Raw genomic sequence first — 24,869 nt, forward strand, 5'->3', positions numbered from 1 at the left:
TGATACTGTGCTGAGCTGTAAATACAAAGCTTCATTCAATTTCCATAGCCGCTGAGACTAGTCTGGGTGATTTCCAAAGTGTGGGGGTGGGTAACACCCAAACCATCACAGAGATAAGCCCTGGCAGGGCAAACCCCACAGGTTTACTCCTTGATGCATTATAAGCTGGAGAAGTCCTCAAGCTTGTCAGAAAAAGTCAAGTAAATCAGATGAAGTGGTGCTCCCACTGTGCTCCTGACCACTGGCAACTGGCACAGTGAATGCTAACAGCATAACAGCCCTGACTGAAGCCCCTCAGCAAGCTGCCTGTAAGAGGTAATACACACCCCACGCTCCCTGCCCCAGCACATGGGGAAGAGAAACAGCTCAGGGTTTCCAATAACCTTTTGTTTGTTTAGAGTATCTCACATTTCTTAAATTTTTGTGTGCAAAACACACACACACAGAGATGCCTCAAATATTTAAGTCAGTTTTACCTTCCTCATGTGGCACAGTTGACTTGCTAGAGGGCAGGGATGCCATCCAAAGGGACCTGGACAGGCTGGAGAGGTGAGCCTAGGCAAACCTCATGACAATCAACAAGGCCAAGTGCAAGGTCCTGCACCTGGGTCAGCACAATCCCAAGCACAGGTCCAAGCTGGATGGTGCATGGCTGAGAGCAGCCCTGAGGAAAAGGACCTGGGGGTCTGGGGTGATGAAAAGCTCAACATGAGCTTAGGCTTGAGGTGAGGAGAAAGTTCTTCACTGAGAGTCACTGGACACTGGAATGGGCTGCCCGGGGAGGTGGTGGAGTCGCCGTCCCTGGGGCTGTTCAAGGCAGGATTGGACGTGGCACTTGGTGCCATGGTCTAGCCTTGAGCTGTGTGGTAAAGGGTTGGACTTGATGATCTGTGAGGTCTCTTCCAACCTTGGTGATACTGTGATGAGCCTGAAGTGTGAGTGCCACCCAGACAGCAACCGTGTGCTGGGCTGCAGCAAGAGCAGTGTGGGCAGCAGGGCAAGGCAGGGGATTCCACCCCTCTACTCTGCTCTCCTGAGACTCCACCTGGAGTTCTGTGTGCAGTTCTGGAGCCCCCAGCACAAGAAGGACATGAAAGTGTTAGAGCCAGTCCAGAGGAGACTATGAAGATGCTCAGAGGGCTGCAGCAGCTCTGCTGTGAGGACAGGCTACAAGAGTTGGGGCTCTGCAGCCTGGAGAAGGCTTCGAGGAAGCCTTCCAGTATCTGAAGGGGACCTACAGGAAGGCTGGGGAGGGACTACTGACAAGGTCTTGTAATGACAGGACAAGGGGTAATGAGTTTGAATCTGGCAGAGGGGAGATGTAAACTGGATGTTAGGAAGAAGTTCTTTCCAGTGAGGGTGGTGAGACACTGGCACAGGCTGCCCAGGGAGGTTGTGGCTGCTCCCTCCCTGGAAGTGTTCAAGACCAGGCTGGACGAGGCCTTGAGCAACCTGTTCCAGTGGGAGGTGTCCCTGTCCATGGAAGGGCGTTGGAACTGGATGATCCTTGAGGTTCCTGCCACTCTAAACCATTCTACACCCAGAGGTCTGAGAAGTCCCCTGGAATCTCCCTTTGCCCCACAGCTGGATGATTCTATGTCTAAAACAACATGAAAATGCCCACAGCTGCTTTCTAAGCAGGCAGAGATTTGCACCCATCCTCTGAAGATCTCCTTGACAACCAAGGGCAAATCATCCTCACTGAAACCAGTTTTGCTGGTTGTTGTACCATAAACTTAGTCAAGAGTTTAACTCTTCCTTCAACAGCATCTCTTTGGGTTGTCCATCCCTACTGGAAGGTGTCCACAGAAGGGCAACAAGGCTGGTGAGGGGCCTGGAGCAGAGCCCTGTGAGGAGAGGCTGAGGGAGCTGGGGGTGTGCAGCCTGCAGAAGAGGAGGCTCAGGGCAGAGCTCATTGCTATCTACAACTCCCTGAAGGGAGGCTGTAGCCAGGTGGGGTTGGTCTCTGCTGCCAGGCAAGCAGCAACAGAACAAGAGGACACAGTCTCAAGTTGAGCCAGGGGAGGTCTAGGCTGGATGTTAGGAGGAAGTTGTTGTCAGAGAGAGTGATTGGCATTGGAATGAGCTGCCCAGGGAGGTGCTGGAGTCACCATGCCTGGAGGTGATCTAGAAAAGACTGCATGAGGCACCTGGTGCCATGGTCTGGTTGATTGGCCAGGGCTGGGTGCTAGGTTGGACTGGCTGAGCTTGGAGGTCTCTTCCAACCTGGCTGATTCTATGATTCCAGCTGCAAGCTCCTTTCAACGTGTAAGTGGCACAGTGCAGCCCTCAGCCAGCACGAAGGCAGCATGCCCAGCGGCTGACAGGCAGACTCAGCTGCTGCTCACGTACCTGCAGCACAGGGCTGTTGTCGAAGTTGTAGGCGCTGGGCCGACCCTCCAGCGTCGAGAAGGCCACGTTCCCACCCGTGAGGGGGGAGATGTCACTGAACTCATCCGTGCAGAGGGCCTGCTGCTCATCCTCCCCAGTGCGAATGAAGCCCCGATTGACTTTGCGGTAGGTGCTCTCGCAGGAGCCGCTGTAGTACTGGTAGGGCACCCAAGGGCCATCTTCCCTGGTGCGCTTGTAGATGGCAAAGCTCTCTGGCCGACTGGTGTGGAACTTGAGGCGCACGTAGGTGATGTCAAAGGCCTTTCCTGGAGAGGAGAGAAGAAAGATGTGAGCAGCCTGCTCTACGGTAGGGTGGCCCTGGGCATGGCAGGAGTGTTGGAACTGGACGTGGCACTTGGTGCCATGGTCTGGCCTTGAGCTCTGTGGTAAAGGGTTGGACTTGATGATCTGTGAGGTCTCTTCCAACCCTGATGATACTGTGATACTCAGCTCAGAAAGAGCTGTGCTGCAATACTCTCTTTGGAAGAAACATCTCTTCTAGAGCTAGCCGGCAGGACGAGCAGCGCCCAGTAGCAGCAGACTTCTCTCTTCCAGCCCTCTGAACTATGTCTCCCAGCAAAGACAAAGGAAGGAACAGAAGTTGAGGGTAGGCTAAGTAGATAAACAGACCTACAAACCTCTGTGCAACCAAACATCTCGTGATGCAATTCTCTTCTGTAGACATCACCAAAGGTGTTCTTACCCCAAGAGATGACCGGTTACATGAGATCATAGAATCACAGGATATTAGGGCTTGGAAGGGACCCAAGGAGATCATTGAGTCTAACCCCCCTGCCACAGCAGGACCACACCATCTAGCACAGATCACACAGCAACACATCCAGACAGGCCTTGGAAGGCTCCAGAGGAGACTCCACAGCCTCTCTGGGGAGCCTTTTCCAGTGCTCTGGGACCCTTACAGGAAAGAAGTTCCCCCTTGTGTTGAGGTGGAACCTCCTGTGCTGCAGCTTACACCCATTGCTGCTTGCCCTGTCCCAGGGAGCAGTGAGCAGAGCCTGTCCCCCCACTCCTGACCAGCCTCCAGATGTTTATAAACATTGATTAAATCCCCTCTCAGTTTTCTCTTATCCAGACTAAACAGTCCCAGGTCCCTCAGCCTCTCCTCCTAAGGCCCTCCAGTCCCCTCATCATCCTCATAGCCCTGCACTGGACCCTCTCCAGCAGATCCATGAACAGTCTGTGCCTGTCTAAGGCCCTGTCCAAGTTACCCAGTATTTATTTTGCAGATTGATTTATGGGAGAAAAATTGTTACCAGAGAGACTGTAGAGCCTGGCTTGTACCTCTAAATGCTCCCTAAACAGACAATATCCCAAACTTTCCACTTCTCTGGAAGCCTTTCTTCCAGCACTGGACTACAGAGCACACCTTCTACTCATCCCCTGGGAAAGGCAAAACAAAGTTTATGTTTCCTAGGCAATATGATTGAATTCACCATGACACTTCTGAGATGGAAATGTAAGAACTGACACAGTAACCATACTCTCCCTCCCCTAGGAAAAGTGTAAACCCACCTCCCTCACCCCTCCTGCCTTCTCCCAAGCAACCAACAATAGAACAAGGGGAGAGAGTCTCAAGTTGTGCTGGAGGAGGTCTAGGCTGGATGTTAGGAGGAAGTTGTTGGCAGAGAGAGTGATTGGCATTGGAATGGGCTGCCCAGGGAGGTGGTGGAGTCGCCATCCCCGGAGGTGTTGAAGCAAAGCCTGGCTGAGGCACTTAGTGCCATGGTCTGGTTGATTGGCCAGGGCTGGGTGCTAGGTTGGGCTGGATGAGCTTGGAGGTCTCTTCCAACCTGGTTGATTCTATGATTCTATTCATGTGGTAACAGGTTTGGGGCAACCAGCAGATGTCCTCCCGCACAGATTCCTCTCCAAGGACTTGAGCATTTAATCTCTAGCAGGTAAAACAACTGCCTGGGGGATTCACACCCCCGAGGGGACGAGGGCCACAGCACACTTCCTCTGCGTGCCTGCCAGCTGTGTGCCAGCTGTTCTTGCTCCACCTCAGCAAGCAGGCTCTGTACAATCAGGACACCCTGGAGCACGTAGGGAACTTGCTGAAACAACATGAGGCTTGTGTGGCACAAATTCCTGGCTGTTCAGTCCCCGTCACGCTCTTTTATGCTCCCACCACCTCCAAGAAAATCACTGCTCTAAGGAGAGGTTGCAGCCCTCACTGGTCCCTTGCTTGCCTAAAAAAACAACCTGCTAGAAGAGTTTCAGCTCATTGAGAAACAGGTTTTGTCTGCCTATAGAAGTCACATGGATTTAACCTCAACTTGGAAAATCTATTAACTCCAGCATGTTAATTTTTAACATGAGGCTTTGCACTTGCTCAAGAGTGGCTCTCTTCACAAGTTACAGCAGACCAGGTGGCACCAGGTGACAAGAACAGTGTGGGTCTCAAAGCACACACAAAAACCTGATGGCAGTGAATCAGGCCATGAACTGCAGCTCTTGCTCATGGGCTGCCCACTGGTTAAACTGGGACCAGTCTGCATGAGATAGAATCATAGAATCAACCAGGTTGGAGGAGACCTCCAAGCTCAGCCAGTCCAATCTAGCACCCAGCCCTGTCCAGTCAACCAGACCATGGCACTAAGTGCCTCAGCCAGGCTTGGCTTCAACACCTCCAGGGATGGTGACTCCACCACCTTCCCGGGCAGCCCATTCCAATGGGAAATCAAGCCAGAGCAAGAGAGGAACCTTTTTCCTTCCAGGCTGCTGGAAACACAAAAAGTAGCAGATGAAACACAGCAAAGAGGCTAGAAATCAACATATCAGAAAAATAATGGAGCAAAAACCATGACACAAAGCATCCAAAAAACCTTAAGCAAATAAAGAACAATCTTGCTTTCAAAGCCAAAGATAGTCAAGAGCCCAACCTACCAAGAAGTATTATCTGTGCATGACATGCAAGGCCACTGTGATATTGTGCAGATGCAGCCCTCCCAGTGCTTCCCACAAAACATCCTTTCCCATTGCTATGACATGAGAAGTTACAGGTGACCTAAGAGCAAGACTGGCAGCCAGGCACTCGCAGGCTTCACTGAATGAGCGGAACAGGCTGCCCAGGGAGATGGTGGAGTCAGCATCCCTGGAGGTGCTCGAGAAATGTGTGGGTGTGGCACTTTGGGATGTGGTTTAATGGCCATGGTGGTGCTGCTGGGCTGATGCTTGGACTTGATGATCTTTGAGGTGTTTTCCAAATGAAGTGATTCTGTAATAATCTGCCTCCTGCTCAGCAGTAGCATGCCCTTGGTTCAGGGTCAAGTGATTGAACACCATCTTCTTACACACAGAAGACAAGTGGAAGCAATCACACTATTACTGCCAAACTGCTTCCTCAAGAAGCCTGGAGAAGAGGAGGCTCAGGGGTGACCTCACTGCTGTCTACAACTACCTGAAGGGACATTGTAGCCAGGTGGGGGGGTGGCCTCTTCTCCCAGGTAACCAGCAATAGAACAAGGGGACACAGTCTCAAGTTGTGCCAGGGAAAGTATAGGCTGGATGTTAGGAGGAAGTTCTGCACAGAGAGAGTGATTGGCATTGGAATGGGCTGCCCAGGGAGGTGGTGGAGGCACTGTCCCTGGAGGTGTTCAAGAAAAGACTGACTGAGGCACTTAGTGCCATGGTCTGGTTGATTGGCCAGGGCTGGGTGCTAGGTTGGCCTGGATGATCTTGGAGGTCTCTTCCAACCTGGTTGATTCTATGATTCTATGAGTTAGAAACTCTAAAGGACCAACACCAGTGTAATGCAGCTTTAGTGTACCCTCCCCCCACCACTCAACACAAAAGATTAATCCTGCTTCCATTTATTTGGAAGCATTTTTCTTCTGAATCTCAATGCAAGGCAAGAGGAGACACCACATGTACAAACCAGAGCCCCCCAGGTTTCCCATTCTCCTGGTACACGGTCTCCTTTCAAGGAGGGAGTTCCTCACTGAAGGCAAAGTATGCTTCAAAAGGTAAAGAGTTCCCTCAGGAACTCAGGGTGAGCACACCACACACAAACCAAGAGACCAGATGTGCACAAATATCTTTTTTCAAACCCAAGGGCCTTGAGCAGCCTGGTCTAATAGGAGGTGTGGTGTCCCTGCCCATGGCAGTTGGTTGGAACCAGATGACCTTTAATGACCCTTCCAGTCCATGCCATTCTATGATAAACTCCCCATCCATCTTCTCTGCATGAAGGCAAAGAGCTCCAGAAGCAAATGACTCATTTTTCTACAGGAAAACCCTAACAATCACTTTGACCTGCAACTTGCCAGGGCCTGAGAACTTCACCAACTTCACCCTTGGATGGGTTAGCAACTGAAAACAAACCTGCTAATATGGTTTTGTCACTAATAAAACTGTCACTAGCATAATGAGACTGTTTTCCTTGAGCTTTGTGCTGAAATGAAGCAAAATGTGAGGATGGAAGTCTGCCCTGGTGGGAATACTTTGGGCAATTTTATGACGAGTGAGAACAGCGAAGGCATGAGGCAAGGGCAGCCACTCCATGAGTCAAGAGAGGATAAAGTAAGCCAGAGCAAACAGCATGGAAATCATTCAATTAAATGAAGGCAGATGAAGTGTCAAGCACAAATGCAGGCTGGGCAGTGAGAGCAGCCCTGAGGAGAGGGACTTGGGGGTGTTGGTGGGTGAGAAGCTCAACATAAGCCAGCAGTGTGCACTTGCAGCCCAGGCTCTGGTTGATCTTCTGGGCTGCATCAGGAGAAGTGTGGCCAGCAGGGCCAGGGAGGTGATTCTCCCTCTCTACTCTGTTTTGCTGAGACCCCACCTAGAGTTCTGCAGCCAGTTTTGGAGCCCAAGAGGGATGCAGCAATGCTGGAGTGTGTCCAGAGAAGAGCCACGAGGATGCTCAGAGGGCTGCAGCAGCTCTGCTGTGAGCACAGACTGAAAGAGTTGGGGCTGTGCAGGCTGGAGAAGAGGAGGCACTGAGGTGACCTTCTTGTGGCCTTCCCAGGATCTGAAGGGGGCTACAAAAAAGAGCTGGGGAGAGACTTTTTAGGCTATCAGGTAGGGACAGGACTAGGAGGAATGGAGCAAAGCTGGAGGTGGGGAGACTGAGACTGGACATAAGGAGGAAGTTGTTGAGCAGGAGAGTGGTGAGAGGCTGGAATGGGTTGCCCAGGGAGGTGGTTGAGGTCCCATGCCTGGAGGAGTTTAAGGCCAGGCTGGATGAGGCTGTGGCCAGGCTGCTCTAGGGTAGGGTGTCTCTGCCTGTGGCAGGGAAGTTGGAATGAGATGATCCTTGTGATCTCTTCCAACTCTGACTATGATTCTAAGAATGCTCTGCTGCTTGGACTTGGGGCAGCTGGTGTTCTACTTGCACTGTGTCACTCTAGCCTGGAGCAAAAAGCCCACTCAGGCTTCACCAAGAGAATTTTGGGGAGGAAGCACTTTGAGAGACTCCTGGGAGGGAAGAGGTGGCCAGGCATGTGCTCTGACTCCACACACAGCCTGCTGCTCCAGCAGAAAGGCCAGGTCTCAGCTCACACATCCTGGCAAGGAACTATTCTTCCCCTCTCTACTGTAACTGGATTCCAGTGCCTGCTCCCCAGCAAAGTCTCTGCCAGCTCCCTGCAAAGACCCCAGCCCAGCTGAAGAGGCACAACACGCACAGACAGCACCGAAGCGTTCCCCACAGAAAATCCCTTGTGCCAAATGGAAAGGAACCCTCCTTTTCCCAGCTTGGCTTTTACACAGCAGGCCAAAGGAAATGCATTCACAACCCACCTGACCCAAGAGCCCGGGTGAAAAAGGACATTCATTTCAGCCAGCAGAGTAACCACTCGAGAAATCCTGCTAATGGCATTAAAGAGGAATGCAGTTAAGGCACAGAGAGAGGCTGTGTGCTCGCCCCGTATCAGCCTGGCCAAACACTGCCCGACAATGGAGTTTACCCAGGAGCAGCTGCCACAGGGTTCAAACGTGTTTCCCCCACTGTTCATACCCTACCTAAAAGCTATGCCTAGCAGCCTGGCAGCTCGCAGAGCTCTTCGAGGCTGCAGAGCCTTTTTTCCTAGCAAAGACCATCCGCCCAGGTGGCTTTCAAGTTTGGCAGGGCTAAATAAACCTCTACTGCTAGGCTGTGCGAAACGGCAACAGCAAGAAGCAGGTGAAAGGCAGCTGGGAACGGTTCATTGGGAAGACAAAAAGTCTTTGTTCTCCTGTTCCTAGAAACTGCTAATTGTTTCGAACTCGGTTTGGCTTAGAAGTGTCTGATAGTGTCAAGTATCAGATACTATTTCCCTCTGTGTACTGAGCAGCGGCAGGTCTGCTTAGCAGGAAGGACTGCAGATGGCTGCTATAGAAGGTACTTAGCACAAAGGTAATTAGCGACCATGGCAGTGCAACCTGACACATTTTAGAACCATTGAGTGTTTCACTTGGAAAATACCTCCAGGATCAGAGTCCAACCATCAACCCAACACCACCGTGGCCATTAAGCCATGTGCCAAAGTGCCTTGTCCACACGTTCCTTGAACGCCTCCAGGCACAGCGACTCCACCACCTCCCTGGGCAGCCCATTCCAATGCCAATCACTCTCTCTGACAACAACTTCCTAAAAACATCCAGCCTAGACCTCCCCTGCCACAACTTCAGACTCTGTCCCCTTGTTCTGTTGCTGCTTGCCTGACAGAAGAGACCAACCCCACCTGGCTGCAGCCTCCCTGCAGGTAGTTGTAGACAGCAATGAGCTCTGCCTTGAGCCTCCTCTTCTGCAGGCTGCACACCCCCAGCTCCCTCAGCCTCTCCTCACAGGGCTCTGCTCCAGGCCCCTCACCAGCTTCATTGCCCTTCTCTGGACACCTTCCAGCACCTCAACATCTCTCTTGAATTGAGGAGCCCAGAACTGGACACAGCACTCAAGGTGCTCTACTCAGTGCTGAGCACAGGGGCAGAAGAACCTCCCTTGTCCTGCTGCCCACACTGCTCCTGAGCCAGCCCAGGATGCCATTGGCTCTGCTGCCCACCTGGGCACACTGCTGCCTCATCTTCAGCTACTCTCTACCAGTACTGCAATTATGAACTGAACTGAGGAGCAAGCAGCCTGGAAACGTTCACCATTGTTCAGCACAGGGGATAGTCCCTGCAACAACCTGCTCTCAGTATAGGGTTGAGCACAGCTACCAGATGTCACCAGCAATTTAAGTCCTTCTTCAGCAGGTTTATCGCTCTCTCCTGGATCCCAGGAAATGCTGCATGCTCAACACCATAAAGATAGGCCAGAAAAATGTAAGCAAATGCTATTTAGATCTTCAGAAACTCCTCCCTTTCCCCTCAAGTTAGGAATTTTTGCCTCCACACAAAAGGCCTCCTTGTATTGCAGGCCCCTCAGAACGGATGGATAATTTACATCAGCAAAAGGTCTCGCCAGCTGGCAGGCTGACCAGAAGCACTGGATTGTGAGCAGATGCCTGCAAGAGATAAGCCCAGACGACACTTGACTCCTTCATTATGTGAAGCAGTGTGTCCTTGTAGCCAAGAGGGACAATAGTGACCTCGGGTGCATCAACAAAAGTGTGTCCAGCAGGTCTTAGAAGGTTCTCCTCCCTCTCTGCTCTGCCCTGCTGAGACCACATCTGCAATACTGCATCCAGTTTTGGGCTTCACAGCTCAAGAGATAGGGATCTGCTGGAGAGAGTCCAACAGACAGTTACAAGGATGATTAAAGGACCTGAACACCTCTCCTAATGAAGACTGAAAGACCTGGGACTGTCTGAAGAAGATCCTTATCCCTTGATAAGGATTTTATCAAGGGATAAGATCTCCTCCCCCGGATAAGAGAGGGCATCTTATCAAGGTCTATAAACACCTGAGGTGTAGGTGTCACGATGAAGGTGCCAAGGTCTTTTTCAGTTGTGGAGAGTCCTATTGGACAAGGAACAAGTACAAACTGGAGGTGCCAGTTTCCTTTACTGTGAGAGTGACAGAGCACTGGAGCAAGCTGCCCTGAGACGTTGTGGAATCTCCTTCTCCGGAGACTTTCAAGACCTACCTGGATGTGATCCTGTGTGGCCTGCCCTAAGTGATCCTGCTTTGGCACAGGACTCGCTCTCCAGAAGTCCTTCCAACCCCTAACATTCTATGATTACTGGTCCACTCACATTCCCTGCACGTGGGATGAAGTCACACCACCTCTTCTGCACTCTGCCTTTTTTTCCCCCTCACACAGGTACCTGCTGACAACCTATTTTTAAACAAAGGTTAAGATAACTGAGCATAAACCAGTACAAAATATCAGCATCTTTACTTACTAGTTTGTTACTGGATTTTGTTTCCATCACACAGTGACAGGCCAGAAAACAAGCAACTCCCACTTTGCTCCCCACCATTCCCAGGAATAAAGGCCAGCTTTCCCAGTTTACTAGACTGGAATGTGCCCCATACCATTCATCTAGCTTGTCCTAACTCCTGCCTCAACTCTGGCCCTTCTTGAACCATCAACTCTCCCCACCACTAGTACAATGCTGGACCAGCTATAAGCAGACAGACCAACTTTGCTGCCTCCAGACACACTTCAGGTGTTTTATGAGATGCTTAGGAAATGGAAGCTGTCCTCAGGAGCTCACAAACTACCTATTTGCCAGAAAGGAAGCATCCCACTCCTGTTTTACAGATTTCCATTTTCTCTCTGGATTTGTAAGTAGCAGAAGTCATCAGGGCAAAAATTCTGTAGTGCCTAATTAGTTTGGAATTTATTCTAAAGGAATCTCTTAAAGATGATAATAATGTAGATCCTCCTCTATCACAGGCTCACAGGATGTTAGGGGTTGGAAGGGACCCAAGGAGATCATCAAGCCCAACCCCCCTGCCAGAGCAGGACTACACAATCTAGCACAGATCACAGAGGAACACATCCAGACAGGCCTTGAAAGCCTCCAGGGAAGGAGACTCCACAACCTCTCTGGGGAGCCTGTGCCAGTGCTCTGGGACCCTTACAGGAAAGAAGTTCCTCCTTGTGTTGAGCTGGAACCTCCTGTGCTGCAGCTTACACCCATTGCTCCTTGTCCTATCCCAGGGAGTAAGTGAGCAGAGCCTGTCGTCTGTCCCCCCCCAGCCAGCCCTCAGGTGTTTATAAACACTGATTAAATCCCCTCTCAGTCTTCTCTTCTCCAGACTAAAATGTCCCAGGTCCCTCATCTGCTACTCTCTGGCAAACTAAAGAGCTGCTGGTGACAGCATGAGGCAGCATCTCCCACTCTTACATTACCACCATGTACAAAGGGTAGCAGATAGTAGAATCCCCCAAGACCAGTGAATTGCAAAGGATGCAAACGCTGATGTCAACACACAGACCTCACTTGGTTCACAGGATCTTGCTGAAGACTGCTCACAGCTTCTTGAGTCAGCCAAGCACTCCAAGTCCTCAGCAACTGTGATATTTAGTTCAGCCTCATGCTAGAACCCCTCCTAAACACTTCCCTCTGGGAGCACAGAGGCTGCAGGTGAGAGGGGAATACTTAATGCGAATTGAGTTATCCCATCCTGTGGAGCTGGACAAGATTTTCAGCATGCAGATGGGCAACAAAGCAGGACAGTGCTTTGAAGGAGAGGAGTAGAGAGAGAAACATTCTGAGCAATTTGCTCTTTTGGAATGAAAAGGTCTGTTCAACAACAGCAGCCCAACACCTGCAAGACACATAAGCAGTAAGTTATGTCGCTTGCATCACACGCACACGAAAAAGCCAAACTTGTGACAGAAAGCAAGAAACTGTTGTAGTTTCAGAGCAAAATGTCCTTACAACTACACCCTAGCTTTTCTGGGAAAAAATGTGGAGGAGGAAGTTGAAAGCATGAGTATTGCACAAGCAAACAGAGTATCCAGCATCTGAAGAATGAAAACCAAGGATTTCCGCTGTCTGACGATCTTCACTGGGGAAATAACTCCACAGAGGAGCACGGATGACAGCTCTTAAATGCTGAGTAGTGGTCAGTAGGGTAACACAAACTAGCAATAAAAACCCTTAGCTCTATTTTCTTGTGCTCACCTAAAGAGCCTGGAGATTTATACACACATCCCATGAACGACCCCACCACAAACCACGCACCACCAAGCCACAGATTTTGGCACGCAGAGCTCCACCGCAGACGGGCACCTGGGTTTCAAGAGAGCCCAACAGAGATAAATATGGGTTGCTTTTTCTGGGCTCTTGTACCAAGACAAAGAAGGAGGAAGGAAATGAGTTTGGGACACAGGGGGAAATGAGCACAACCTTGAGTGAGTTGGAACACAGGCGAACTCCCACCACCCCATTAGATCATGCATTCTTCCAGCGCTCCCGAACAAAGGCACCATTGACTCGCACGCGTGGGCGGCTCTGGACAGCCAAAGGCTGCCCAGTAAATTACTGCATGATAACCCAACATTGATAAGTCATTGAGGCTGCTTGTTCTAGTCATGTTTCCAAAGAGGGGGGGTGAGGGGAGAGGAGGAGAAACTTCTTTTTCCCCTTCATGAGCTGAAGGCAGCCTCCAAAGAGATGCAGGGTTTTCTTCATTTGCTCGCCCCTAAATCGGTGTAAAAGTCAGAAACTGTGGTCCAGTAACTCATCCCAGCTTGCTGCCTTATTTGTACAGCTTGGATGCAAAGATGTTAAATCTCTTTCCCAAAACAGCCAGCTGTGTTTATTCACCAGGGACTGGAAAGATCCCATATACAACACAAAATCTGCACAGGAAGCCTCAAAGTCCTTTTTCAGCACAAATGATAAAAGCTCGTTTTAAAAAGGCACTTTACACTTGGCAAATGTGGCCAGATCAGGGATGATCAAGGACTCCACAGGTCTCTCTGGGGAGGGCTCCAGTGCATTCAGGTGTCTGGACAGCAGAGCTGCCTCCTGCAGCTAGCATTGGCACCAAGGTGAGTGGGATCTGGGTTGTGGTGGATCAGGAGCCTTGGAAAGTTCATCCGCATGCAACTAACGTCCAGAAGGTGCTCCATGGCCTGTACACAGCAAACAGGTGAAACCAAGAGACTCCTCCAACTGAAGGACTACAAAAAGATGGGAGTTTACTCTCCCAAAACTGGGGGTTTACCAAAGAAATGAAATCATTCTTAAGAAGTATTGATCTAAAGAGTTTGTTTTTCCAGAGAAGGCAAAGGAAGACATCTTTGCCTTTCACTATCAGCAAGAGAAGGCAGGGTAATTAGCAAGAAATCATTGTTTCACAGAAACCCAGCATGGGAGGGGTTGGAAGGGACCTCTGAAGATATCTAGCCCAAGCCTCCTGCTAACACAGCCAACCACAGCAGCTTGCCCAGGATCACAATGGCCAGGTGGGTTTGGAATCTCTTCAGAGGAGGAGACACCACAACTTCTCTGGGTAGACTGCTCCAGGTCTCCGGCATGCTCACAGGAAAGAATCTTCTCTTCATCTTCAGATGAAACCTCCTGAGTTCCAGTTTGTTCCCACTGCCCCTTGTCCTGTCACTGAGAACCACTGAAAATAGTCTAGCTTCATCCTCTTTTCCCCTCACCCTTTAGCTACTGATCAGATCTCCTCCTGGGCTGCTCTTCTCCAGGCTAACCAGTCCTAGGTCTCTCAGCCTTTCCTCCTCACAGAGATGCTCTAGTCCCTTAAGCATCTTCGGGGCCCCTGCTGAACTCTCCTGTTCAGGAGGCAGGGTCATAGAATCATAGAATCAACCAGGTTGGAAGAGACCTCCAAGATCATCCAGTCCAACCTAGCACCCAGCCCTAGCCAGTCAACTAGACCATGGCACTAAGTGCCTCATCCAGTCTTCCCCTGAACACCCCCAGGGATGGCGACTCCACCACCTCCCTGGGCAGCCCATTCCAATGCCAATCACTCTCTCTGTGAAGAACTTCCTCCTCACATCCAGCCTAGACCTCCCCTGCCACAACTTGAGACTCTGTCCCCTTGTTCTATTGCTGGTTGTCTGGGAGGAGAGACTGTCACCTGGTAGATGGAAGAAGAGACCAAATCCCACCTTACTCCAACCTTCTTCCAGGAAGTTGTAGAGGGCAATGAGCCACCTTTTCTCCAGGCTGAATAAGCCCAGTTCCCTCAGCAGCCTGTCACCAGACTTCTCCATCACACCCTTCACTGGCTTTGCTGCCCTTCTCTGGATACTATAAGAGTATGGAGTGTGAGGAGCCCAAAACTGAGCTCACTATTTGAGTAAATGAGATGTTTCAGTTGAAGTTCAGCAAATCCAAATGACCAGAGTCAAAACATCCTGGCCAAATGCAGCCTGAAAGTGATTGTGGAAGGTGTCTGTGCACACAGGTGAGAAGTCAGACACCCTTCACTCCAGCCCCAGCACTCCTGGCAGGGAGGCTCGCCAGCTCCCACCAGAGCACTGCCTCTCCTCCTAGCTCCATGGCCTCATCTCTCATGATTACCCACAAGCTTCTACAAAATGGTATTTTGAAGCCTTTCCCCTGCCTGTTGAAAGGCAGCACTTGCCCTACTCACCCTCCTCCCCCTCCTCCACATGTGCTCATAGCCCACAGCAGCTTCAATGCTTGGCTTGGCTCCTATCTGAGTAAGATATCAAAAACACACACAGTCTATGTTGCTCAGCCTAATTAAGAACAAATTAAGTGATAGGACTCTACACCAGCACTCTGAGCAGTGACTGCTTCAGCAGCTCTGGGAGCAAGGTGACCTTCCAGACTGGCTCCTACACTGCTGGCTCTGCAGGCATGGAGAGGCCAGAAGCGTTCCTGACACAAAACACTGAATTCTCTGGAATTTTGATGGTTTCATCTCCCTCCTGCCCCTGCCCTTCCACCTCCCACTCACCAGCCACAGCTCTTTTTTCAGCCACATGCCCTAATGAACACGGCAGCTATTTGGAAGCAATCCTGTTGCCATTAGCATCCATCACCTGGCCCCGCTGCAGACAGAGCAGCTTTCTTTTCTCAAGGATTTAAGGAGCTCCACATTCCTCAATATACATTCAAGAAAACTAACTTCCAGCACATCTGAAGCCCAGAGTTTCATGTTGCACAGCTCCTTTCCCCACTGAGCAATCTCCTGCCCCTCCTGACTGACTGCTGAGGACTTGAAGTAGCGGTTTGAGTGCCTTCACGCTATCTTTTAATGCATTTCCAGTCGATTAGAGGCTTATGGACCAACTGCCATTATTTATGAAGCACAAACTGCAACAGCATCCATATGGACCATTTTCAGCCACCCACCCACACAACAGCTTTACTTTCTCATCCATTGCTGGAGCGAGGCCACTTCCAAAACAAAGCTTGCCACTGAGTTATGTTCCAAATATGTTTTGGAAAGCCAGAAGCAAAGCTCTTCCAAATGTGGCTTGAAGCAGAGAGAGAGCTGCACTCTGGTTCTGAACTCCCAAGTAACAGCTTGGATGTGCCTTCAACTCTGCCTCTGGAAACCAAACTGCACAAACTGCAAATGCTTGTGGAAGTTACGAAGGTGTATTCAACACTCAACTCCACAAGTTCATGTTCCTCCACATCATCTGTCCAGAGACACACAAAGGGTAGTAGTGAGGCTGGTGTTGGTCTCTTCTTCAAAGTAACTAGCAATAGGACAAGAGGAAAGGGGCTTGAAGTTGGGCCAGGGGAGGTTTAGGTTGGATATTAGGAACAATTTCTCTCCTGAAAAAGTAGTCAGGCATTGGAACAGGCTGCTCAGGGAGGTGGAGTCACCACCCCTAAAGATGTTCAAGATGTGTGCAGATGTCAAAGAATAGAACCATAGAATCAGTCAGGGTTGGAAGGGACCACAAGGAGCAGCCAGTTCCAAACCCCCTGCTATGGGCAGAGACACCCTACTCTACATCAAGCTGGCCACAGCCTCATCCATCCTGGCCTTAAACACCTCCAGCCATGGAGCCTCAACCACCTCCCTGGGCAACCCATTCCAGCCTCTCACCACTCTCATGCTCAACAACTTCCTCCTCATGTCCAGCCTCATCTCCCCACCTCCAGCTTTGCTCCATTCCCCCCAGTCCTGTCACTCCCTGACAGCCTCAAAAGCCTCTCCCCAGCTTTTCTGTAAGTCCCCTTCAGATCCTGGAAAGCCTCAAGAAGGTCACCTGGGAGCCTCCTCTTCTGCAGACTGCACAGCCCTCTTGGAACAGGAGCTCCAGAGTTGGCTCTTTCAGTCTGTCCTCACCGCAGAGCTGCTGCAGCCCTCTGAGCATCCTCCTGGCCCTTCTCTGGACACACTCCAGCATCTCCACAGCCCTCTTGGAACAGGAGCTCCAGTACTGGATGCAGTACTCCAGGTGGGGTCTCAGCAGAGCAGAGTAGAGGGGGAGAATAACCTCCCTTGACCTGCTGGCCACACTTCTTCTGCTGCAGCCCAGGATCTGTTTGGCCCTTTGGGCTGCAGGTGCACACTGCTGCAGCTTCAGGATATTGTTCATAGTCATGGTAGCTGGTTGGACACAATCTTAAAGGTCTTTTCCAACCCTAACGATTCCATGACCTACTAAACACAGTGACTATTCCTCTTAGAAGAAAAACACACATACTTGAGGAGGCAGCATGCCTCAGCATGATCAGTTTCTCACACAAGCAACTCTGCAAGATTACTTTGGAATACCATAAAGAATATGAAACTGGATGCCCTCTGCTGACCCTTCAAAAACAAGACTAACTCCAGGCTTCTTAAAACTTCCAGCTGCAAAATCTGTAGTATGTGGCTTCATTCACAGACTAAATCAGAGCCAAATCTGCTTTTCATCAGGCTCCATAACACCTCAACTGGATACCTACATTAGGACGGTTTTCTGAAGATCTAAACTCCTTCCATTCAGGTGGCCTTTATTCATAGAATCAGCCAAGTTGGAAGTGACCTTCAAGATCATCCAGACCAATCTAGCACCCAGCCCTAGCCAGTCAACCAGAACATGGCACTAAGTGCCTCATCCTATCTTGAACACCTCCAGGGATGGCAACTCCACCACCTCCCTGGGCAGCCCATTCCAATGCCAATCACTCTCTCTGACAACAACTTCCTCCTAACATCCAGCCTAGACCTCCCCTGGCACAGCTTCAGACTGTGTCTCCCCTTGTTCTCTTGCTGGGTGTCTGGCAGAAGAGACCAACCCCACCTGGCTACAGCCTCCCTTCAGGTACTTGTAGGCAGCAATGAGCTCTGCCCTGAGCCTCCTCTTCTCCAGGCTCCCTCAGCCTCTCCTCACAGGGCTCTGCTCCAGGCCCCTCACCAGCTTCATTGCCCTTCTCTGGACACCTTCCAGTACCGCAACCTGAGATACCTCTTGAATCTTGCGGAATTCTCTCTTGAATTGAGGAGCCCAGAACTGGACACAGCACTCAAGGGGTGGCCTGAGCAGTGCTGAGCACAGGGGCAGAAGAACCTCCCTTGTCCGGCTGGCCACACTGCTCCTGAGCCAGGCCAGGATGCCAGGATGCTCCTGCCCACCTGGGCACTGCTGCCTCATCTTCAGCTACTCTCTACCAGCACCCCCAGCTCCCTCTCTGCCTGGCTGCTCTCAGCCACTCTGGCCCCAGCCTGTAGTGCTGCTTGGGGTTGCTGTGGCCAAAGTGCAGAACCCTGCACTTGGCCTTGTTCAATCTCATCCCATTGGCCTCTGCCCACCCATCCAGCCTGGTCAGGTCCCTCTGCAGGGCTCTCCTATCTTCCAACAGATCCATACCTGCTCCTAGCTTGGTGTCATCTGCAAACTTACTGACGCTGGACTCAATCCTCTGGTCCAAATCATCAGGACTGGGCCCAGCACTGATCCTTGGGGAACACACCTGGATGGGCAGCCAGAGAAACTCTGAGAAAGCCAAAACTTTGGTGAATTTTATATAAGAGGGAGATTTCCAGACAGACACAGTACTACTTGGCTGCTTTTCTGTGAAGGAAGGACCGAAAAGAAGGTACCAACATAGCTCCTGAAACAGGACAGAACAACACCTGGGATACCACTGAGAGAGTGGAATACTGAACGAGTCTCCCACCAAAGATGTTCTATCTCAGCTGCTCCAGCACAAATAAAAGAAGTTAAATATTAACATGTTTAGATTTCCACAGAGACTTTAATGTGTGGAGCTTATCCATGGGTCTTGAAACATGGGCCACGAAATTAGTGCCTGGTTCCCAGTAGCAGGAATGCAACTGAACCTTAGTAATGCTGGGTGTGTAATTTATTCACCTTCAGGCATTAGAGAAGCCAGGCAGTTGTGCTGTGAGAAAACAGGCTGGGCCTGATGGAAAAGTAGGAGGGAGGAAAAATGCAAAGAAATACATTTTATTCCCAGATAGTCAGAGGTCATGGTGCTCAAACACTCAGATCTGAATTGAAGCAAAAAACCGTGTGGATTAGGAACAGCTGCAGAAACACTTAGAGAGCAGTCTAGACAAAGAGAGAGAACACCCATGTGCTCTTACAGAAGTGGGCTCATCAGCCCCCAGACTGCTGCAGAGGGCATTTCCAGTGAATCATAGAATCAGCCAGGTTGGAAGAGACCTCCAAGCTCAGCCAGTCTAACCTAGCACCCATGGCCAGTCAACCAGACCATGGCACTAAGTGCCTCAGCCAGACTTGGTTTCAACACCTCCAGGGACCGTGACTCCATCACCTCCCTGGGCAGCCCATTCCAATGGCAAACAGCAACCTTCTGAGCAATCACCTGAGAAACATCTTGCACATCAGAAGACAAATCTATTCCCCAGCCCCATGCTGAGAGGCACGTGCTATGATCTCTTAGATCCTACCCACATGCTCCCCAGTCTAACACAGGTTCTCTGGCAGCATGAGAATAGCTCAGGATTTCCTTGGGTAGCAGCACTGCCCAAACCAGGGTTATTGCACAGAAAATCAGTTTCACCACTGGCACTGGATGCCAAACAACAAAAGGTGCTTTGGGCACACGATGCTGTTGTCAAGCCTAAATTATTTCTATCAGAATAAAAACTCTGAGTAATGCTGCTAAGGCACTGGCAACTTCAAATTGACCTCTATTTGACAAAGAGGCCTTTTTAGCAGTTAAAAGACAACTCTCAGCACTCAATTAGTAGCATAAACTACCACACATTAAAACTTCAATTAAGTTGTTGACCATTAGTGTGGTAGCCTGTGAAGGAAGAGTCAAAATGCTTCCCTCTGCACTCAGTGGTGCTCAAAACCTCACCTGGAATGTGTCCACCACCTCTCTGGGCAAGCTGGGAGTGTTTCACCATCCTCAGTGTCAAATTTTTCTTCCTTCTGTTTAGTCTGAATCTCCTTTATTTTAGTCTAAACCATCACCCCTTGTCCCGTCACAACAGGTCCTGCTAGAATGCCTGTCCCCAGCTTTCTGATCAGCCCTTTGATACTGAAAGGCAACCAGCAACAGAACAAGGGGATACAGTTCAAGTTGTGCCGGGGTAGGTATAGGCTGGATGTTAGGAAGAAGTTCTTCACAGAGAGAGTGATTGGCATTGGAATGGGCTGCCCAGGGAGGTGGTGGAGTCTCTGTGCCTGGAGGTGTTGAAGCAAAGCCTGGCTGAGGCACTTAGTGCCATGGTCTGGTTGCTTGGCCAGGGCTGGGTGCTAGGTTGGCCTGGATGAGCTTGGAGGTCTCTTCCAACCTGGTTGATTCTATGATAGGCCACCAGAAGGTCTGCCTAGAACCTTTTCTTCTCCAGGCTGAACAACTCCAACTCTCTCAGCTTGGCCTCACAGCAGAGGTCTTCCAGCCCTTGGATCATTGCTGTGACCACCTCTGGTCCCACTTTAACAGATCCATGTCCTTCTTGAGCTGAACTCAAACGCAGCATCTGTCTGCATGAAGGAAACTCTGCAAATGTGCAGAAGCATTGTGGAAAGGGCTTCATTCATCAGAAACATAGGAAAACCAACCCTAGCCTCCAACTTCAAACCTGCTCACACTTCTCCTTACAGAACTCCACACCAAATTCAGTGAAAAACCTTGTCCTGTAGTGGGTTTAGTGTGAAAATAAGAGATGCTAAAGAACACAAGCCCACCAAGGACTTTGATGTTAGTCTTAAACACAAGGTGTTTAAGATGATGAAGGATGGACTGGCTGATCCTGGTGGTCCTTTCCAACCACAGCGATTGATAGCGATGAGATGTTGTGCTGAGGGATATGGTTTGGTCAAGGACTTGTCAGTGGGAAACTAATGATTGAACTCGATGAGCTTGAAGGGATTTGCCAATCTAAGCCATTCTGTGACATTCTGTGATGCTGTGTTTTGTTAGCATAGAGCAGCAGATGAACACAAGACAGGGAGAATTACAACATCTGTTGGTATCTGCTAAGGTGAACTGAGGCACTTAAAGCCACTTCACCCAGAGTCCCATACAATATTTGATACTGCTAAAACAGGCATGGAGGGCCACAAGAAGCTCTGTGAGCAGAGGAATTAAGAACATTTGTCTTCCTATATGCAAGCCTTTCAGATGAGTTTTGGAAGGAAAAGTCGTGCATCTTCTGAAGTCCTTGGCAGAGATGGGGGAGTCAACAAACTGTGCCAGGTGAAGGTGTATGCTTGAAACTTCCTTCCCTTTTTCATGATGCTAACAACAACTGTCATTAAAGTAGAGAGTTTCCTCCTCCTACCCACCCAAGCATAAGAAGAGCAAAGAGTTCAGAGCTATGCGGGACATGACAGGGCACAGACTACATTCTTAGGCGAGTTCTGCTTCCAGAGGACAATGCATTCCAGCCAGTGAAACACAACTGCCTCTTGTTTGCAAAGGGGGAATGAACAGCCAGGCCTTCCTGAGTCCCTGTGAAGAATTCCACGAGCCTCTCATGGCACTGCCAGATAAAAGCTTTGACGTACAAAGTTAATGGAGAAGCATCAGATAGAAGAGCCTCCCTCTGGATGAGCAAATGGATGGGGACCACCTTCTCCTAAGTCTCACTCCTCCAACGGCCTGGAGAACAGGTTTTGTTACATCACCAGTTCATAAAGGAATACCTCAAGTACTCCAAACACAAAGGTGCACACACACAAGTTTCCTTTCATCAAGTCTGATCATTCTATATTTACTGTACATTGTTTGGACTATAAAAAAGTTATTTCACTTGAAAAAGTCCTTTTAGGATCATAGACTCATAGAATCAACCAGGTTGGAAGAGACCTCCAAGCTCAGCCAGTCCAACCTAGCTCCCAGCCCTAGCCAGTCAACTAGACCATGGCACCAAGTGCCTCATCCAGGCTTTGCTTCAACACCTCCAGGCACAGCAACTCCACCACCTCCCTGGGCAGCCCATTCCAATGCCAATCACTCTCTCTGACAACAACTTCCTCCTAACATCCAGCCTAGACCTCTCCTGGCACAGCTTCAGACTCTGTCCCCTTCTATTGCTGGCTGCCTGGCAGAAGAGCCCAACCCCACCTGGCTACAGCCTCCCTTCAGGTACTTGTAGGCAGCAATGAGGTCACTCCTGAGCCTCCTCTTTCTAGTCTAAACACCCCCAGCTCCCTCAACCTCTCCTCATAGGGTTTGTGTTCCAGGCCCCTCACCAGCTTCATTGCCCTTCTCTGGACACCTTCCAGCACCTCAACATCTCTCTTGAATTGAGGAGACCAGAACTGGACACAGCACTCAAGGGGTGGCCTGACCAGTGCTGAGAGTACAGGGGCAGAAGAACCTCCCTTGTCCTGCTGCCCACACTGCTCCCGAGCCAGGCCAGGATGCCTTTGGCTCTCCTGCCCACCTGGGCACTGCTGCCTCATCTTCAGCCTACTATCCACCAGTACCCCCAGGTCACTTTCTTCCTTGGAGGTCTCTTCCAGCCTGGCTGATTCTATGATTCTATGAAAGATGGTAGCTAAAAGCACACATACTGAAAGAGTCTTTACCCAAAGGTCACTGCTACAGAAACAGTCACTACAGTGTTCAGATACTGCTTCATTTACCTCAACTAGTAGAGTCAACCACCTAACCAGGTCTGGTTACTTGTTAGTTTAATTCATGTTGTAGAAAGGAGAGGATAGTTAGGCAGACTGGCTTTTTAAGGCCATTTCCATCTTCTAGTAACAAGAAGCACATAAATTATTCACTGCTTCATTAACCAAGTGACCAGATAGTAACAGCCTTCAAATTTAAACCACATGAGCATATCCTCCCTCAGAGTCACTGGTTGAAGAGTAATCTATTCCCCCCCCCCCCCAGCTCATGGGAAAACAAAGCTAGGCTGTTCCCAGCCTTTTCATGCACATACCAATAAGCTTTGGAAAGAAGATGACCTTCAGAGGATAAAGCAGTTAGCATGAAGATGCAGAAGAAATTCATTGTGCTGTCTAGTTGCAGCCCTATACTACAGTTAGAAAATACCTTTTTGATAATTAATTCTTCCCAGGGCTCAATTCCTCCTCTCCAAATACAAACCTCTCAAATATTTCAAAGTCTCTCTGACACAAGCAATTCTACTGCTAAAAAAAATGGATTTGCTCACTTATTTATCAAGCAAATAATCCCTAAATGTTTGTATCTGTCCCTGGAGGTGTTCAAAAAAGACTGGATAAGGCAGTGCCATGGTCTAGTTGACTGGCTAGGGCTGGGTGCTAGGTTGGACTGGATGATCTTGGAGGTCTCTTCCAACTTGGTTGATTGGATGATCTCTACAATGAACAGGCACAAAGCTGCACCAAGAGTATCTGTATAGGAAAGTCTCCATATAGTGTTTAAATGAGAACCAAAAAAAGGCAAAAGCAACAAAAAAACCCCACCAAAACCCATGAAGCTCTGGTTATGAGACCTTCAAGCCTCCCTGGATGCTCAGCATCAGCATGCAGAAAACAAACAGCTCTGCCTTTTCCCACACTGATTTTAAAAGCTCTTAAAAGCAACTAATTCACCCAGTTCCCACTTCTGATCCTAACAATGAAGCTTCCAATATAATCTTTCAATCCCAATGCCCATTTTTAACTGTGAACCTTAAAAGTGTACTCAAATAAAACATCATCCATGGGGAAGAAGTACCTTCAAACTTGTGCAAAAGAAGATGGTCCCATAGCAAAAGCTTGGATTAACCAACCTGTAGGGGAAGGTGTTGAAGCAAAGCCTGGCTGAGGCACTTAGTGCCATGATCTGGTTGATTGGCCAGGGCTGGGTGCTGGGTTGGGCTGGATGATCTTGGAGATCTCTTCCAACCTGGTTGGTTCTATGATTCTAATGTATAGCTGCACAATCACAGACTAGTTTGAGTTGGAAAGGACCTTAAAATTATCAAGTTCTGATCCCTCTGCCATGAACAGGGACATCTTTCATCAGAGTGGGTTGCTCAAAGCCCTGTTCAACCTGGCCTTGAACACTTCCAGGGATGGAGCATCCACAGGTTCTCTGGACACCCTGTGCCAGTCTGTCACCCCTCTCACAATAAAGAGCTTGTTTCCTCCATCTAATCTCAATCTCCCCTCCTGCAGTTTGAAATAAGTCACCATTCTCTCTCTTCCAAAAGAAAAACATTAATAAAGGAAGAAAAAAAATGACTAAAATTGAGGTCTACAGCATGGCTAAAGGCAGAAGCACAGAGTGTCCTGCATCCAGCTGAGCATGCAAGCCTGGGGTAGGGCTGTGCTCCATGACTGGGACTGCCAAAACCACACACACCAGATACACCACATCTGTTCCACTGGACCGCTGAGCGCCTGGACAGCCCCACCGAGCACAAACTGTACTAACAGCATTGTTTTGCCTCCTGTTTACCCCTTAAAACTCACAGCTGTGCTGGGAAGCCTCTTCTCCTCATCACAGAAGCCCCACTGGGCCACAAGTTGCAGAACAGCACGTAGAGCAAGTCCAGCTCCTCCATCCCCAGGCGTTTGATGCCCACGCAGAGGAGCTCCAAATCAATGGCTGACTCCACCCCACTGAGCTGTGGGGTCCAAAGATTCCCACGCCAGGGTCCAGGATTCATCCTGGCAGCAAGGGACCACATTTCACAGGCCAACTGTCAAGTGCAATCAATAAAAGCACACCTGTGCTTCAAAAGAGCCTGCTTGGGGATTAAATGAAACAGATGTCAGCAGGAAGGACCTGCCCCATCCCTCTTCTGCCCACAAGAAGCACCTGCTGCTTCTCTCTGCCTCCTGCTCCAGCTTGCAGGTCCTTGCCAAATATGCAGAGAGCTGCAGTCCTTTCAGGCTGCAAAGCAGGGACAAGAAAACAATCAGTGCTGTAGAAAAAGTAGGCTTCAGGCTTGCACATTCCTGAGATGAGTGGCAGAAGGATCAAGAGAAATTTCTGTCCTTGCCCATAATAATTAAGGGGCAACTTCTTTTCCATGGGCTGTTTAAGCTGACTTTCTTCCTTCTCAAAAAAGAGCCTCAACTGGAAGATTTCTGTATTTGTTTGAACACTTAGAATTTATTAAGGCATTATCCAACATCTCAGAAATCAACCCAAAGTGTTTTAATTGTTATTCAGCATTAAGTAGTAGAACTTCAATCTACAGCAGTGATCCATGCTGAACAGGACTGTTTCCCCCAGGTGCTCTTGCTAAAT

At 49.7% G+C, this 24,869-nt stretch overlaps 1 protein-coding gene across 1 annotated transcript in view; it reads right to left on the reverse strand.

Annotated features, from left to right (window-relative positions):
* The window catches only part of LAMC1 (laminin subunit gamma 1), a 91,839-nt gene that overhangs the window by 32,920 nt on the left and 34,050 nt on the right, over positions 1–24,869 (reverse strand). The window contains exon 2 of the mRNA XM_064148086.1: positions 2,353–2,657. Within this exon, the coding sequence (XP_064004156.1) occupies positions 2,353–2,657 (305 nt within the window). The remainder of the gene's footprint in view (positions 1–2,352; positions 2,658–24,869) is intronic.

The sequence above is a fragment of the Pogoniulus pusillus genome, chromosome 8 (assembly GCF_015220805.1).
Source record: "Pogoniulus pusillus isolate bPogPus1 chromosome 8, bPogPus1.pri, whole genome shotgun sequence".
Lineage (NCBI taxonomy): Eukaryota > Metazoa > Chordata > Aves > Piciformes > Lybiidae > Pogoniulus > Pogoniulus pusillus.